Here is a 15,079-nt window from a genome sequence, read left to right as displayed (position 1 = left end):
CTGGCTGAGTCAGGAAAATGCGAGACAAAATGAGTTATTCAAAAAATTATCTCTCTCCTTCCCTTGCCATGACCTGTCATTTCCTCCTCATCAACTTCAATTGAAACATCACTCAAAAGAGCTCCTGGGCATCACTGCACATGCTGAGGCTGTGCAAGGGGAAGAGACGAGGCTGACGGCTGACAGCAGGCAGGAACTTGGGCATGGAGAGACAGACACTAAACATGGGGTGGGGGGCAAAAGAACCCAGGCCCTTTATTTTAGAGATTAGCAACAGGCACACAGGATAATCCCTGGCAAAGTAAATGCAATCATTTTGGACAAAGCTGGTATTTTTCCACATTGACATGGTGAAAGGGAGAATTGAGAGCGAGGCACGCTCCATGCCATCCCCGGAGCTGCAGGAGACGCCCGCCCACCCGCCCGCCCGCCCGCCTGCTGGAGGGCGGTAGCAGTCACCAGGCAGAGAGATAGAGAAGGACTGCATTTCTCTTTCCAAGGCTTTAATTTCCTGCCTGTTGTCTGAGCTCGGCATTAAGGAGGTTGATCAGGGAGCGCTGTCACCTAGCTGAAATGAGAGATGCTGCAGTTACATCTGAATCTGGAATGTTTCAGCAGAAGAACCAGCCTGGCTTAAGGCCACTGCAGCAGTGGAACCTTTCAGAGCTTCCAGGAGGCTCACTTTTCCAATAAAAAAATTGTCATGCCCGAATCATCCACCTCAAAATGGCTGTCACTGTTATTCTCACACCATCCCATTTTAATTTTCTGCAGATTTATCTGGTATTTTTATTTGAGAATTTGTTTTCCTTTTCTTTAATAGAATGTAAGACTGTGAGAGGAAGGACTTTTTCTTATTTATTTTTGTAACCACAGTAATGAGAAGAGTCGCTCACACCTGTAAAACATACATATTTTATAGACACATACATAGTTATAAAAATACAATAGGAATATGCATATACAATATGTATAATAGATAATGGCATTAATATAATCTCCTACAGTTAGGGAACATAAGTGAATGACTAGAAGAGGACAAGATTCAGAACTGGGTGCCTGGTCACCTGTGTTCTCACCTTCTACAGGGGATGCCTCATTTTGGAGAAGAGAACGTGGTCCCTTCTTACACCTTGCCTTGCTCTGTGGCACTGAGTCTCGGCTGAAATCACCTAGACATCATCCTTCATCTTCTCTGGAAGATTAAAAAAAAAAAAAAGAAAAATTGCTAAAAAAAAATTGTATATTGTGACACATTTCAACAAAATGTAAAATTTGGAATGTCTATAGAAGCATTGTGGCAGCAGGGATCTTTGAGACTCACAGTGAGAAATACGTCCAGAAACGTGAATGACCTTCTCAAGGTCACTTAGATCTTTGTCATTGCTCTTCCCACAGCGGGTGACAACCTTTTTGGTTCCTCTTCTCATTTTCTCAATATCTTCTGGTTTCTCTTCCCTCTCATCAATAGATGAGGACTGGAGAGGTGATCCTATCCAACAAGATGTCCCCTCTTACAAAGATGGCAGTACTCCCTACCCATCCCACGGTGTTCTTGACTGTGTGTCATTTACTTTAAGAACACATGTTAAAAATGGAATCTCTCTTTAAAGGTGTATAGCTAAGAGAAGGGAGAAAGGAAATAACATTGATTGAATAGTCCCTGCATAGCAGGCACTTCCCTTGGGAACTGTTTGCACCCATGATTCTTATTTAATTCCCACCTGGATTCTATGAGATATGGTGGTTTTAATCCCATTCCACTAATTAGGGGTCTAAGACTTAAAGGTATACATCAAATTACTGAGTGTCACCCAGGCTGTAGGTAATGGGGGTACTGATACCTGGGGCATGAGATCTGCCTGGCTCCAAATTCTCCACCCTCTTTGCTTCAATATTGTGAGTATGAGTGTGTGTGTGTGTGTTTTGTGTGTGTGTGTATCCATGTGCATATCAGAATTCTAATATGGAAGTTAACTGTCCTTGCTGTGCATGCTTTGAATAGATCTAGGGCGCTCAATACCTGACCATGCCTGTCCAATAGGATGCACTGGGCACGCATCAGCTTAATCCCTGGCTTTCCCTTGGAACCAAGGGTCTCATTATTGTCGAAGTTTATCTGGCCCACCACCTCTGATTTCTAGTAGATTTGAGGAAGGAAACATGGCCAGTCTTTTTCTACAGTGGCAGCCTAGGTTGAATTTGTTTTCCTTTTTCATTCTAAAATCTTTTTCATGCCTTTTCCTGCTTTACCAGATGGTAACAGTGTTGTTTGGATCCTAGGCTACTGTTTGATTCATTTCATGGCATGAAGCCAGGACACCCTAGGTTTTCCCTGCACACCTGATTTCAGCTCTAACCAGTAGAAAATAATCATGTTTGACATTTGGAGGCCTGGAGAACAGGAACTGAGCAGAAGACCATACGGCACATATTAGAATCAGTTGCACAAGCAATCCTTTTATCTGTTAATGGCCCCTCAGATGACTGTGTTAACTCATCCTGGCTGGGAGAGATTGCTGTTCCGAATTTCTAGGCTTCCCTCCTCTCCGTGGGCAGACAGGAAACCTTGGAAATACCAGTTCCGCTCAGCATCTTGGCATTCAGAATGGCTTGAAAAATCCGCCCTCTTGATAAATTATAAACACTTAATCCAGATATTGTGCTGGGTAGCAATTTAAAAGAGAAAAAAAGAAAAATGACAAGAAACAGTCCTATTGTTAGTAAAACAGCTCTTTATTTCCACAATATTTATTTTTTCTAGCATTTTTCAAATCTCTGCAACCAGTTGTGGGACAAAACTGCAGAGGTTACATAGCCGCTGCTACATCTACCTTTATTAGAGTTGCTACTATCACCACCACCACCAATAATGTTAGCAGCATCACCATCACCATCACCATGATCACCACCACCATTACCACCATCACCATCAACTCCACCATCACCATCATGATCACTACCACCATCATCATCTACTCCACCATCATAATCACTACTACCATCATCGACTCCACCATCATGATCACTACCACCATCACCATCAACTCTACCATCACCATCACCACTATCACCACCACCATTTCCACTATCACCATCAACTCCACCATCACCATCATAATCACTACTACCATCATCATTAACTCTACCATCACCATCACTATCAACTCTACCATCATCATCACAATCACTACCATCATCACCATCAACTCCACCATCATCACAATCACTACCACCATCACCATCACTACTATCATCACCATCATCAACTCCACCATCACCATCACCACTATCATCACCATCACCATCATAATCACCATCAACTCTACCATCACCATCAACTCCACCATCACCATCATGATCACTACCACCATCACCATCAACTTCACCATCACAATCACTACTACCATCAACTCTACCATCACCATCACCATCAACTCCACCATTACCATCATGATCACTACCACCATCACCATCATCAACTCCACCATCACCACTATCATCATCTCCACCATTACCATCACCATCACTACTATCATCACCATCACCACCATCATCACCATCACCATCAACTCTACCATCACCATCACTACCATCACCATCAACTCCACCATCACCATCACGATCACTACTACCATCATCATCAACTCTACCATCACCATCAACTCCACCACCACAGTCACTACCACCATCACCATCATGACTATCATCACCATCACCACCATCATCATCAACTCTACCATCACCATCACCATCACTACTATCATCACCATCACCATCAACTCAGCCATCACCATCACTACCACCATCACCATCAACTCCACCATCACCACCATCACCATTAATGCCCTCACCATCAATGCCACCACAAGACCCCATCACCACCACCACCACCATCATTATCATCAAAATCACCAACCGCTACCACTGTCCTCACCATAACCACTATTACTAAGTACTTTGTGGGCATCATCAAATTTAAACTCTGTGGCACTGCTAGGAGGTTGAGATTTTGAAACCAGATCTATTTGGCGCACAGTCTATCACCCACTACAAGAACACAAAGGAGCCAGAATATGACTCTCACTATTTCTTCCTCATAGTCATTATCATCTTCCGCCTCATTCTCATCACTGTCTGTTACAGTTGAGGGATGCTTTATTGTGTTTTATAAATAACTTCCTCAAATATTAAATCATTTCTTCTCCTATTATCTTTTGAAATAATTATCATGATTATAATCTTCCATGTGGGAAAACAAAGACTCAGCAGGTTAAATGGCTTATCCTTCCAATGTACCTTAGATTTAGACTTCTTTTCCTTACAATATCATAGAGGAAAGGGGTTGAGAGTACCTTAGATTTAGACTTCTTTTCCTTACAATATCATAGAGGAAAGGGGTTGAGAGAAAGAACACAGAGAATTCCTTTGATTCTACTCACCTGGAGCTTTGTATCTCACCCCTGGCAATTCTAACTTGTTAGCTCTTGGGTAGCTTTGGGGAATCCATGTCTCAAGTATTTATTTCTCATCGTTTGAACTGTTGTTTATTACTGCTGAAGCTTCATGGAAGAGGTGGCACTGAACTGGGATGTGATTTTGGTGGGCTGAGCTGTGAAGGGAGGATTACAGACAGAGGGAGCAGCATGGCAACGGCTCAGGCATCGGAAGTCCTAAGCAGGTGTTTGGGGCTGAGTTAAGCAGTCCATTTGGGCTCTTGCTTGGGAGACAGTGGTGTGAACCCTGGACACCAAATTGAAAAGGTAGGTTAGAACCCCAGGGCTTGGAATCTCCAAATCAAACAGCTCAGATATGTCTTTGGGATAATGAAGCTCCTCTAACTACTTAAGAGAAGTGACTTGGACAGAGCTTCTTTCACCCTTTGGGAAGGATAACCTGCCTGCACAGGTTGGCCCAGGAGGGCCTGAAGGAAGAGACTGGGCCTGGGAACAGGGTGGGTTCCTGTGGCTGTGGCTACAGAAGGAAGGCCAGCTTTGAGAGACACTGGAATGGCCCATGACGCTGGGGGAGTGGAAGGTACAGAGGCCAGAGAGATGTTACCCTGAGGCTTCTCTGGGTAATGCCCCTTCATGGATGACCCATGAAAGACCTGCTCTGACGCTTTTCTTTCTCTGGCCTCTTGCCACCTTTTTGGTTTTTTTCTCCTTGCTGAAAACCTAATGCTTATGATGTTTGCTTCCATAGATGTGTTTCTTTGCATTTCTCTCTTGTCCACCACATGCCTCCTACTTGCCCATATGCCTGCTCTTCCAGATCAATTGATTCAACTTTCCTGGCACAGGAACACCTCCTGCATTCATGCCTTTTACAAATCCTGTTGTTAACTTAGGTGTTCACCTTCCTGAGCATGAGTAACGTTGTTACATAAGATCCTGGGGTCAGCTGAGGAAGCAAAGAGCTGCTGAGACCTTGCTGCATCCCCAAATGGTGATCGTGTCACCCCAGAGAGGGAACTGATGCTTCATCCCCCGACCACATCGGCATCTTAATGAGTCATTCTGCTCAGTCATGGCCCTGCATCCTTTCTCTCTCATCCTTTCCTACTAACCATTAGATATTCCAATCTCTCCTTTCAGTCTTTCCTCTCAACACAGTTACGTTGCTGGCTTGGATTCTAACTTCCGATGATTATTCACCGGTTCCTCCCACTGACCTTGAGGGAAAATGGTTTATTCATATTGTAAATAACCAGTGACTCTCTATAGAGTCACCTGGAAGCAATTGGAGGGGGTGTCTGTCTAGATAGAAAATGGAAGGTGTCTGGTTTCCTTTCCCTGAGGAAGGGGAACTGACAACTCTTAGCTGTCTTATGATCAGCTTCCCAATGTCTGCATTAATCAGAGCAGGATCAGATGGATGGAGAAACCCAGTGCCTCCAAGGCTTGGCTGTCTTCTGAAGGTATCTGTGACCACATCTTGAATTCTACCTGGCAAGTATCAAGAAACTCATTGTGACCCAGACATCATCGCACCCTCCAGCCCGATGCATTCCGTAGCTCAAAGGTGTGGATCCAGGGGCTTCTACACCAGGCTCACTCACTCTCTCTGCTAGTCGATAAATCTCCAAGTAGTATCTTCCCTTCCTCCCTGATATCACTTTTCTCTTACTTTTCACTGCTCTCCCCAGTGCCACCGTCATAGCTTGGGACTGCATAGTTCTCAAAGGGGCAATTTATTCAGCCCACAAATGTCTATTGAGTGTCCACCATGTGGCAGGCACTGTCCAGAGCCACAGTGTATAGCATCAAACAAAAACAGAGCCTGACTCCACTTTCAGGTGGCTTGTGTCCCAGCAGGGGTAGACACACAGTAAATAAGCACAAATGCCAATGGTACATCTGGTGAGGATCCACACTAAGAAAATTACAGCAGGGTGAGAGGACACAATGAGACAGTAGGAGTGCTATTCTGGTGAGGCTGGCCAAAGAGGACATTCAGTTAAAGGAGCATTCGAGCAGAAAGCAAATTGAATTGAAGAATTGATCTGTGTGGATACCTGGGGAACAAACCCAGGCAGAAGGAAACGCCAGTGGACAGACATTCAGTTTGGAATTCATTTGGCAGATTCAAGGTGGAGGTGGGAGGCCAGTGTGGCTGGAGGTGGGAAAAAAGTACATGAAAATGAGAAGAGGGTTGGAGGAAATGAGTTCGTGGAGGGCAGGCTGGAGGTCATTAAAGTTCTGCTCTAAGTGAGCTGAGAGGCATTGCAGTGTTTTGAGTGGAGGAGACATGACATGATTTATGTTTTAATGATATCATCCTGGCTGCTTTGAGGGGAAAAGTGCAATGGCCAAATGTGTGAAGGGAGGCACTGTTTAGGAGGCTATTACAGTGGTTCTGGGGAGAGAGAATGGTGGGCTGGCCCAAGGCGACGTTATGGGTTATGCTGGGCAGTGAGAGATCAGCCTTAATTCATCCTCCCCGTTGCTCCCAGGGCCAGCATAGATTGGACCAGGTTGCGTGGTCACTTGAAACCCCTGACCCCTTGCGGGGCTGTGCTTGGTCCAGGCCATTCAAGACCTTCACGACTGCTTGCTGACTGCATCCTACAGCCTCCCATCCTGGGTGACACACAGTCTTTGCCAATGTCTGGCTCTCAGCTGCCTCTGTACACTTTCCTATTCTGTTCCCTGCAGTCAATTTTTGTCCCACTGGGAAGCTCTTCTTTCTCCTTCCAACATTACATCAGCACCACCTCCCTGGGACATCTGCTTAAGCCATTTAGGCAGAACCAGGAGCTCCTGATGCTGCTGCATGCCCAGCACAGGCTGAGTGGTCGTTACATGGGCTTGTGTCTGCCTTCTTAGCAAACTACGAGCCCCTTATGGGCAGAGGCCATACCTTAATCCTGCCGGTGTCCCCGGGGCTTGGCATTTAGGAGGATTGAGTGTGTGGACAACTAAGCAGGAGAAAGAGGCAGAACTTTATCTTCCACTTTCAACCACAATGGGCTAAGTCTAATGTGTGAGACTCCTGAGATTTTAGGGCTTGAAGCTCCGTAAAGAACATTTGCCTCTGAGCTCCACCAAACTTCCCTCATGTGCAACCCTAGTGCCTTTGTTCCCTTAATAAAGTGGCATCAACCTCCTCAAGGATTATGTGTAGAATACAGACCTTGGTTTGATGGTGGTGTTCGGAAGTGGAGGCAGGAGAGTATGGCAACACTGTAGCCCATTGCGCCTGGGGAAGGGCTGCTTTTGGGAGGGTGTGGGTAGAGGGATCACAGCCTGTTTCCTAGGTTCAACACACACTAGTTGCTCATTAAATATGAGAGGAAGGAAAAAAGGAGGGAAGGAAGAAAGGAAAAGAGAAAAGAAAGGAAAGGAGAAAAGAAGGGGTGGAGACAGGGAAGAAATGAGAAAGATGCGAACCAGTGGGGAAATAGTGGGATAGTCTGGGCACAGTCTAAGGTAAGAAAAAGGCCTGACTGGGCACGGTGGCTCACGCCTGTAATCCCAGCACTTTGGGAGGCCGAGGTAGGCAGATTACAAGGTCAGGAGTTCGAGACCAGCCTGACCAACATGGTGAAACCCCGTCTCTACTAAAAATACAAAAAATTAGCTAGGCATGGTGGCATGTGCCTGTAATCTCAGCTACTCAGGAGGCTGAAGCAGGAGAATCACTTGAACCTGGGAGGTGGGGGTTGCAGTGAGCCGAGATTGTGCTGCTGCACTCCAGCCTGTTCAACGGAGTGAGACTCTGTCTCAGAAAAAAAAAAAAAAAAAGGCCTTATTAGTGTGCTTGAGTTGGGGGTTCTGGGACAGTAGAGACAAGCAAGAGTCACTAAGAGGCAGAGAGAAGAAGGCCAGAGTTGCTGAATGAGAGGAGAGGATGATATCAAGTTTTACAGCCTCACAGATATACTAAGAGTCATTTTGTAGAAAGCATCCCTTTTAATTCTTCAGAGCCCTGAGAAGCCAGCAATATTAGCACAGGCTTCAAGTCTGCATAGAACCGGGTGTGATCTGAACTCTGCCCCTTACTAGCTGTGCAACAACAGAGACATGAGCTTGAGCCTCGATTTGCACACTCATCAGTGGGATGAAAACATGGGCATTCCAGGATCTTCTTGCAGAGTAAGAAAGGACCATGTGGGAAGAACTAGAAAGAGAGTTTGCCATGAAATAGGCACACAAAAAAATGTAGATCTTATCAAGGTTTTATTTTACTTTCAATTTCCGATTGCAATGCTTTTATTTAATCCAAAAAACCACCAGGACAATGCCAAAAAGGGCTGTATTCTGTCCTTCAGATAACCTCTGTTATACAATATATGCCATTAGCACATTGTGTAAACTAACCAACACACACCTTACCCCTATTTAAGGAGATGGCCCACACCCCTACTTAAGGGCCCCACAACACCTTACTGGATACTGAACATATATGCACTGAAGTGTGGATTCCCACAGCAGAAGAGCAGAAATGCCCGCGGTAACCTCCCTGGCCAGGAGGAGAGGGTTGTTTCAGTGAATCATGCCTCATTTGCACGGGGAAAACCATGCACCTGTATAAAGGATACCAGCAACTCTCCATGTGACATGGGATGTGGCTTACATACATTAAATGGAAACAAGGAAGCAAAGTTTAACAGATTGAATGGCATGCTGAAGTCTGTGGAGAAAAGGGGGACGGGGGAATATGTGTGTTTGTGTGTGTGTGTGTGTGTGTGTGTGTGTGTGTGTGTAAGGCTTATGGATGCATAAAATCTCTCTGGGAGAATTAACCGACATCTGGTAAGATTAGTTGTTTCCAAGAAAGGAACTGAGTGGCTGAGACTGGGATTGAAAGGAGGCTTTTCTCGAGTATATCTTTCAGTACGTTTTGAATACGGGGCCGTGTGTTACCAAATACATTTAAGTACAGAGCTGGAACCCAAAGCCTTGCTCCTGACCTCAGAAAAAGCCTGAGTCCATTTTCCAATTCCACATTGCTCCTCTGTGGGGCGCTCCTGAGGGACAAATGTTAATCCGGGAGGTTGAGAGTAATAAAGACCCAAATGTCCATCGAGACTCATTATTAAACGAGCTCTGGTTGACGATCGCCTGTTTGTTAATTTTAGCTTCTTCTTTTACACTCAGGGGAAGAAAGGTGACGTGGGACCACCTGGAATCCCTGGATTGCTGGGGCCGCAGGTAACTACCTTTTAATTCTCTTCCATAGCAATGCCGCTTTTATCTTATTAAATAAATGACCAGGCAGCAGCACTCAGGTGGGCAGCCAGAATCCTGCTGGCCACCTCATCAAACTATTAAAAAGAACGGCCAGTGGGTCATGTGTCCTGCCTTCCTCCTCCTCCGCTGTCCTGCGTGGGAGCTGAATGACCATTGTTGGCTATCCTGAAGGAATTGCCATCTGGAGGAGGCAGACAGGGGTGACAAAAGTGATGAGCAGTTCTAGGAGAAAGGGAAGTGCTGGGAGGCGAAGGGGGAACCCCAGGATGAGGTGGTGGGGAAATCAGCCACGAGGAGGCTTGTCTCCCCTTGGCAGACAAGGCACTGCCAGCCAGGCAGGGGTGAGTGAAGGGAGGACCTTCCCTGGGTCACAGCTCTGCAGGGAGCTGGTATACCACAGCACAGCACTGGGCAGGAATCGGGCAGCATGTGGTGCCGCCGGAGCACAGGGCACGGAGCAGCAGGGATAGGAAGATGAACCCAGTGAGAGTTGTAACGGGAGCTTATAGCCCCCTTCAGCCAGACGCCAGAAAACCAAAAGGGCGGCCACTGTCATAGGAGCTAAGAGGCCTGGTTTGGGTCTCAGTCTGTCCTCCAAAACACTGGGACATTGGCCAAGTCCTTCCCCTGCTCAGGCCTCAGTTTCCCCATCTGTAAAATGATGGGGTCAGGGCCCCAGTCACAGAGGCCTCTGTTCCTAGGCAGGTGCTGTCCTAGCTCCGTGGATTCTCTGCTTCCTCTTCCTTCCTCCAGCTTCTCTCGGTCTCTTAGGACTCAGTTCTGGTGTGGCTTCCTCTGTCCTCATACTTGGCCCAACTCCCACGGGCCATATTTGGCCCTGCTCCCACAGGTCCAGCTGTGCCATCCTAGTGCTGGCCTTGTGGATCCTGACAACCACCCATCTAGACAGGTACCCTCAGGGTCCTTGTCCCCATGTCATAGATGAGGGGTGAGGCACCAGGTGCAGAGGGCTTCACTCAGGGCCACCCTCTGCTAGGTAGACACCTGGCTTCAAATCCAAATCCCTTCCTCCCTACATGACCGAGGCCCAACTCTCTTAGTCTTCCTTATTTGCAAATGCAGTATCACCATGCATCCCCCACAGGGTACCACAGTGTGGACAAAACAGGGCAAGCCCCTGAAGCTCTATGCCTGGCCTTTGCAGTGTAAAGAATTCCCTTCATCCTTTCTTTGACTCCCCCCACCCACCGAATCTTCACTCCTGTCCCCCAATCTGGGCCTCCCCTGGCATCAGTAAGTTCATGCTGAAGCAGGACCAGCAAGCAGAAGGCATAGAGGGAATGGCAGAGACCCAAGCTCAGCTCTCACCACAAAAAAGGAGGGCACATCTGAAGGTTGAGAAAGAGCAGTGACTGTGAGAGGTGATAACGAAGTCTTGAGGCATAGTGCACAAGGGGTAGACAGACATGGCTGTCCCTGTTCTCCTGGCCTCTTTGGCACCAAGCAGGTAAGCACGAGTCACTGCTGGACTCTTCTGCTTTGTCCTCCCAGCGCTGTGGTAAAGCAGCTGGCTTCAGCACCACCTGGGACTGGACAGCCCCCCAGCCCTGACACCAGACCCCCTGAGGTGGTGGTCACACTGTCCGTCTGCGTTGGCAGGGAGGTAGTCATCCGGAAAACACTGCTCACTGCACTTCAGAAGCCAGTTTTTCCTGCTGGCTGACATGAAAGCATTCTAGTGAAAGATGGCACCTTGGATGCAATCTGAGACTTCATTTCTGCACCCTTCATTCGGGTCAGGATGCAGCAGGGAATAGGAATATATGATCCATCCTAATTCACCGTGTTCTAAAGATTTCACATTCACTGTGGCATTTTGCTATTAATAATGAAAAACAGAGTGGGTTTTGCCTTATGTTTTATTACCTTGCTTCATAGTGAGTCAACCTTGTATATTTTAAAATCACCATCAATGCAGCTCTATCAAATTATTTTAAGCTATAATTTTTCCCCTTACAATTCTTTGTTTGTTATCTGGGAAGAGAGATTTCATTCTTTCATTTTTAACTTTGAAGTCATTTTCATTCAGTAAATCTTTACTGAATACCAGACATTGAGCTGTGTGCTATAGATATAAACATTACCAGGCTTTTCATGGCAGGGAGTTGCACCCTGTAATTGTGCACCCTAATGTGTTCAGGGATCTCAGTGGTTAAGAACCAGGCAATATAGCATTTGCAGTATGCACCACCTGGTGGCCTGGATGGGGCCACTGCCTGATGGAATCAAAGCTGTGCTCAGGTCAGCCACTCTTATGCTAAGGGGCCAGGTTTCTTTTTTTAAAAGTTTCATTTTATTTTACTTTAAGTTCTGGGATACATGTGCAGAACGTGCAGGTTTGTTACATAGGCATGCATGTGCCATGTTGATTTGTTGTACCTATCAATCCGTCATCTAGGTTTTAAGTCCCACATTAGGACAAATACCTAATGCTCTCCCTCCCCTTTCCCCCTACCCACTGACAGGCCCCGGTGTGTGATATTCCCCTCCCTGTGTCCACATGCTCTCATCGTTCAGCTCCCACTTATGAGTGAGAACATGTGGTGTTTGGTTTTCTGTTCCTGTGCTAGTTTGCTGAGAATGATGGTTTCCAGATTCATCCATGTCCCCACAAAGGACATGAACTCATCTTTTTTATGGCTGCATAGTATTCCATGATGTATATGTGCCACATTTTCTTTATCCAGTCTGCCATTGATGGGCATTTGGGTTGGTTCCAAGTCTTGGCTATTGTGAACATTGATGCAATAAACATACGTGTGCATGTGTCTTTGTAGAATGATTTGTAATCCTTTGGGTATACACCCAGTAATGGGATTGCTGGGTCAAATGGCATTTCTGGTTCTAGATCCTCGAGGAATCGCCACACTGTCTTCCACAATGGTTGAACTAATTTACACTCCCACTAACAGTGTAAAAGCGTTCCTGTTTCTCCATAGCAAGAGCCCAGGTTTCAATGCATCTCAGTCATTTCCTGTGATTCACTCTTCCTGACATATCCATGTGTCTACCTTGCCTGGGCCTTGCCTCTGTTTTTTCCTGCTTACCATCATGCATTTGCTTGTTCGTTCATGGATTTATTCATTCAATAGGTTTTTATTAAGTTCACACTGGGTACCAAATTCAGCTCTGGGGATGTAAAATCTAAGTAACTGCAGTCTATGCCATGAGGATTCATACATTAATGGGCCAGAAAGAGACACAGATAGAGATGGTGTTTTCATCTGAATCCTAAATCTTGTATTTATTCAGGCAAGGCGAGGCCCACAGATCAGGAGATGACTGTTGTTGGAGATGGTTTGCTCCTCACGGTTTCAATGGACGGGAGCGTCCGTTTCCTGCAGGGCTGTCAGGGAGCAACAGAGGCAGTTTGGAGGCAGAACAAGTGAAAGGCAAACTTGGGCAGGAGCCTCTACTGGGCAAGGGTGAGGTAGGGTCAGTTGCTGAGCAGGCTTAGGATTGGACAGTTTGAATAATTTCTGCAGGCTCCAAGCTGTACGAGTGGTTTCTCATGGTCTAGTACCTGGTCCAGGGATGATTTAGGGCAGAGTGTTAGTGTCCTGTCCCAGACCATAGGAGCCTGATTGAAGAATGTGGACTAGGGATGGGATAGTTTGCATATCAGAGTCCTACTCTCAAGTAAGTCCTTTCCGATCTCTAGGAATTAGCTAATCCTGGAAGGGGAAGGCCCTCCCTGCATCCACAAAGACTCAAGATGTCAAAGCATCATCAAACAAAAGCACAGGATTCATCTGGAAGGAGAATCCACTGAGCTGAACTTTGGAGAGGAAGTCAGGGCTCTGTGGAGGCCCAGAGCAGGATCTTGACACTGACCTGGAAAACTGAGGTTGATCCCATGGCAGCCTGTCCCTGAAAGAGCAGCGGGGAGAAGTAAAGGGAAACGTGTGTTTGCTTTCTGCTGCTGCCAAGCATTCTCTTTAGCTTTCATACATAATCGTGTCTATTCTTTATAACTGCCTGTGAGCAAAATTTGCTTACCCTCATTTCAAATCTAGAGAAACCAAGCTCAGAGAGTTTAATTAGCTTGGCATTATGGGAAGAGCCAGCACTGCCATCTCGGAGCGTGCAAAGCCCCAGGGTGGCTGGGATCCTATAAGATGCTTTTCATGCCTTTCTTTCAAAATGAAATATTCCACCTGCTAGAAAATTTTACAATAAATCTACATATCCATGATGTCCTATGTGGTGACTCCTGTATCCTGGCAGCCTTTTAGGAAAATTGGAAATCTGGTGTCTGGGCTGGCCAAGTGTTTATGCACAGGCAGTGCGGCTTCGTGCTGTGCTCAGGATGAAGTTCCTTCAATTGGTGGAAACGCAGGCAGGGGAGGCCTTGACCTGAGAAGAGGCTGGGTGGGCTGTGGGCCTGGGCCTCTGTGCAGAAACCCCTTGAAGTGGGAGGTCATCGGGTTAGTGCCACAGGGATCTACCATCTCAGAGGAGGATAGCTTCCCCCCAAAATAAACATGTCCAAGTCACGAAGAAATTTGATTGTCATGCTAATTTATGCAAGTAATTTTCATGCATCTTCAAATTCCATCTAACTTTATAAATCCAATTGGAACTAGGTGGTTATTAGGAATCATTATTATTTATTAATGATAATTAGGTTAATTGGTCATTCATGCATCATCGTTGTAACTACTAATCATATTAGTCACTGTAGTATTAGAGGGATCAAGTGTTGTTTCATTAATAATTGGACTGATTGGTTAATTAATAAGTGGTTAATTACTTGTTTTCATTACTAATAATGAAAACAGTCATATTTTGTTAACATTTATGTCTATTGACTCATTTGTTACTCATTGATAATTAGATGATTTGGTTGTTTATTTTGTTAACAATTAAATGAGAAGAAAGAAAAGTAACATTTGTGAAGTCCTCCGTGTTCTGGGCTAGTTCACACTTCGTTAATCCACACATAGTGATTTGAGGAAGGGACCTCCAGCCATTCTATGGCAGCTGGAAGGAAGGCTCTGAGAGGTGAAGTCCATTGTCCAAGTCCATTGACGTAGTATGAGGTCACGTGGGATTTGACCCAGGCCATCCTCAACCAAAGTCCTAGATTTTTCTTACGTAAATTTCTACCTATCTGTTCCCCGGCCCACAGGGGAAGAGTGACTTGCCTGCAGCATCTGCGAGTGTTCCTGACAGCGTCACTTCTTGCGTTTTATTCTCGGCCTTCCTGTAGTCCCATTCTTTCTTGAAAGACTGGAAACTCTGATATCCTCATCTATAGAAGGACAATAATGTGTAGAATCTTTGGCTTTCCAGAAGTTTGTTTGGTGGGAGGAAGTGGAGGAGAGGAAAGGAAAGGGGCTTTCTAGCCCTAGAAAACCCAA

At 45.9% G+C, this 15,079-nt stretch overlaps 1 protein-coding gene across 2 annotated transcripts in view; it reads left to right on the top strand.

Moving 5' to 3' along the window:
• The window catches only part of COL22A1 (collagen type XXII alpha 1 chain), a 327,564-nt gene that overhangs the window by 169,911 nt on the left and 142,574 nt on the right, over nucleotides 1-15,079 (top strand). For both annotated transcript variants that reach the window (XM_008001616.3, XM_073018373.1), the window contains exon 23: nucleotides 9,603-9,656. In XM_008001616.3, the coding sequence (XP_007999807.3) occupies nucleotides 9,603-9,656 (54 nt within the window). The remainder of the gene's footprint in view (nucleotides 1-9,602; nucleotides 9,657-15,079) is intronic.

Source organism: Chlorocebus sabaeus, chromosome 8 (genome assembly GCF_047675955.1).
Source record: "Chlorocebus sabaeus isolate Y175 chromosome 8, mChlSab1.0.hap1, whole genome shotgun sequence".
In the NCBI taxonomy this organism is placed as follows: Eukaryota; Metazoa; Chordata; class Mammalia; order Primates; family Cercopithecidae; genus Chlorocebus; species Chlorocebus sabaeus.
Note: the sequence above shows the minus strand (reverse complement) of the source record. Positions and strands in the feature narration are given on the sequence as shown.